The sequence below is a fragment of the Nanorana parkeri genome, unplaced genomic scaffold (assembly GCF_000935625.1).
Source record: "Nanorana parkeri isolate BGI_ZX_2015 unplaced genomic scaffold, ASM93562v1 scaffold1452, whole genome shotgun sequence".
NCBI classification, from domain to species: domain Eukaryota; kingdom Metazoa; phylum Chordata; class Amphibia; order Anura; family Dicroglossidae; genus Nanorana; species Nanorana parkeri.
In genome coordinates this window covers 160,779-163,459 of record NW_017307720.1, presented here as the reverse complement: position 1 = coordinate 163,459, position 2,681 = coordinate 160,779, and the positions used below count along the sequence as shown (strand labels likewise).

The following is a 2,681-nucleotide window of genomic DNA, read 5'->3' as shown; positions in this document are numbered from 1 at the left end:
AAATAAACAGCTATGCAGGGCTAGGGGGGGGGGGGGGCGGAGTCCATTTCTATAATTGAGGCTTTTCCTTCTCGTAGGTGGAGGCGTCTGTGAAGGAGTCCAAGTCTTTGTCGAAGGAGATTGAGCAGCTGCAGAGACGCTGCACCGATCTGGTGGGTCAGATGGAGGTAAGCGGCTGGATTCTTCTATACTTATATAGTGCAAAGTATCACTAAACTCCACCCCCGCGGGGTAATCTGTAAAGACAAAAGGAAGGCAGATCTTGAGTATGGATGTGTTTAATGTTAGTAGGGGTGTACAGCCAATATGGTTCAGTTACACTATACTCTTCATCAGGGTAAATAAATAAGAACCATATAAAATACCATATAAAATGTAAATAGAAAGTCTATAGGGCGAGTGCTCAACTCCACCCCCGAAGGGCAATCTGTAAAGACAAAAGGAAGGCAGATCTTGACTATGGATGTGTTTAATGTTGGTAGGGTTGTATAGCCAACATGATTCAGTTACACTGCCTCGTCATCAGGGCAATTAAATAAGAACCATATAAAAAGTAAATAAAGGTCTACAGGGCGGGTGCTCAACTCCACCCCCGAGGGGCAATCCTGTATGACGTAAAGCAAGGCAGATCTTGACTGTGGATGTGTTTAATGCTTGTAGGGACATATGCCTGACATGGTTCATCTACACTGTCCCCCTCATCAGGGCAATTAAATACCATATAAAATGTAAATAAAAAGTCTGTAGAGTGAGAGCTTAGCTCCACCCCCGAGGAATGATCCTGAATAACAGATGGAAGGCAGATCAGACTTGATTATGGATGTATTTAAGGTTTGTAGAGGTTCGTAGAGCCAACATGATTCAATTACACTGCCCCTTCCTAAAATATATATACAGTATATACTGTATATGTGTGTGTCTTTTGTGTATGTGTATATATATATATATATATATATATATATTTTTTTTGGACACCAACAAACGCCATCAGGAGACTATCGCCACCTACAGGACTCACCTGCTCAACGCAGCTCAGGTAACAGGGAGAATTTGCCGTCCAACCAGCTGGAGGTGGGGGAGGGGCTTGTGCTTCCACACCTGAATAATGTATAAAATAAAGGGTTAAATAAAATACTGGCCAGGGGTTAAAGGAAACATAATTCGGAGGCTGCTATTGATGAAAATGTCATATATATATATATATATAACAACTGGGGAGATGTTCACCATCTTCCTGTCCAGGTGACACCTGTACAGAAAATGGAAGGAGCGGTTGTCACCAAGACAGGAAGGCACAGACAGCAATGAAAACATTCTAACAGGTTCTGGCCCCTCCCATCGCTATCAAAATGTGTTTTTGTCTGTGTTTTTAAATGGGTTAGTCCAGGGGTAGGTGACCTCAGCATTCCAGCTGCTCATGTCTTGGCCCTTTGGGAGTCATACCAGTGGTTGTTAGTCTTGCAATTCCTCATGGGAGTTGTAGTTACACAACAGCTGGAGTGCCGAGGTTGCCCACCCCTAGGTTAGCCCCTCTGTCCATTTTTTTTTTTAGGCGAGTTGCCGATCACTTCCTGCCCTGACAGGAAGTGATGGGAAATCTCTCCAATGGCGACACAGACATAAACCTATTTCAGTAGAGTAGGAAGGGGTTAGAACTTCTGACAGTGTTGTAATTTCCTGTCTGTGATGTCCTGTCCCAGTGACAACCTCTGCCCACTCATTACTTGTACGGGTGTCACCTGGAAGTGTGGAAAAGTCTCCCAATGGGGTCACAGATGGGATAGTGGGAATGTTAACTCTTCCTCACTCAATCCCAAACATAAAAAAATGTGTTGTCTGGAGTCAGACTTCAAGGAGGGACCGGGGAGGAGGGACCGGGGGGGATGACTGGCTTGTGGACTGTGTACAAATGAGCTTGCAATCTAACAAGTGCCGGCGTGTCTCTCCTGCAGGGCTTCATGGATGAAGACGTCCATCTCACGTTACATTGGATCCTGAAGATGCAAAACGACATTGTCTACTGATTGGGAGGATTGTTTTTTTTCCCCGCAACTGCACTACAAAACGCCAAAAAACCCCTCGTGCCTTGTATGGGCGCCGGGCGCTCAGCGGCGAGTGCCGTAACCACAACCCACAATGATGCCAAGCTGGTCTCGGGGGCCCCGAATGAAACCTGACATTTCGGTCTTTGCCAAATCTGGGAATAGCGCTTGAGATCCCCCATTAAAGAGGTTCTCCGACTTCAAAGGATTATCACCGGGCGCACACTATGACTGTCCATTATTGTCTTCTTAAAGAGAACCTGCCACCTGTTTAAACCCGCCCCCGGACCACCTTATACTCATGCTCCCCTTCCACTCCATCCTCCATTGCAGCCTCCGTGAAATACCCATTTTCAGCTGGTGCCAAAGCTTTGCAGGAACAGTAACTCCCCCTCCCCACCCCCCATGCTATAGTCTTTGGGTGTAGGGATCGGACACTGCATTACAGAAGAAGGTCACATGCTCCCTTGTGGAGGCAATGATGGAGAATGGAGCAGCGAGAAGGTTCTGTGAAGGTGAGTATAAGGTGGTTGGGGGTGGCCTATAAAGAGACCCTGCTGCTTTGCCCTTCAGTTGACAGGGTCTCTTTAGACGACCACCTAGCAGTAATACATCATACAGCTGACAAAGTCAAGGTGA

At 46.4% G+C, this 2,681-nt stretch overlaps 1 protein-coding gene across 1 annotated transcript in view; it reads left to right on the top strand.

Annotated features, from left to right (window-relative positions):
• The window catches only part of ANKRD35 (ankyrin repeat domain 35), a 29,739-nt gene extending 27,649 nt beyond the window's left edge, over positions 1–2,090 (top strand). The window contains exons 11-13 of the mRNA XM_018570074.1: positions 78–167; positions 971–1,036; positions 1,953–2,090. Of these exons, the coding sequence (XP_018425576.1) occupies positions 78–167; positions 971–1,036; positions 1,953–2,024 (228 nt within the window). The 3' untranslated portion in view covers positions 2,025–2,090. The remainder of the gene's footprint in view (positions 1–77; positions 168–970; positions 1,037–1,952) is intronic.
• The last annotated feature ends 591 nt before the right edge of the window (positions 2,091–2,681 follow it).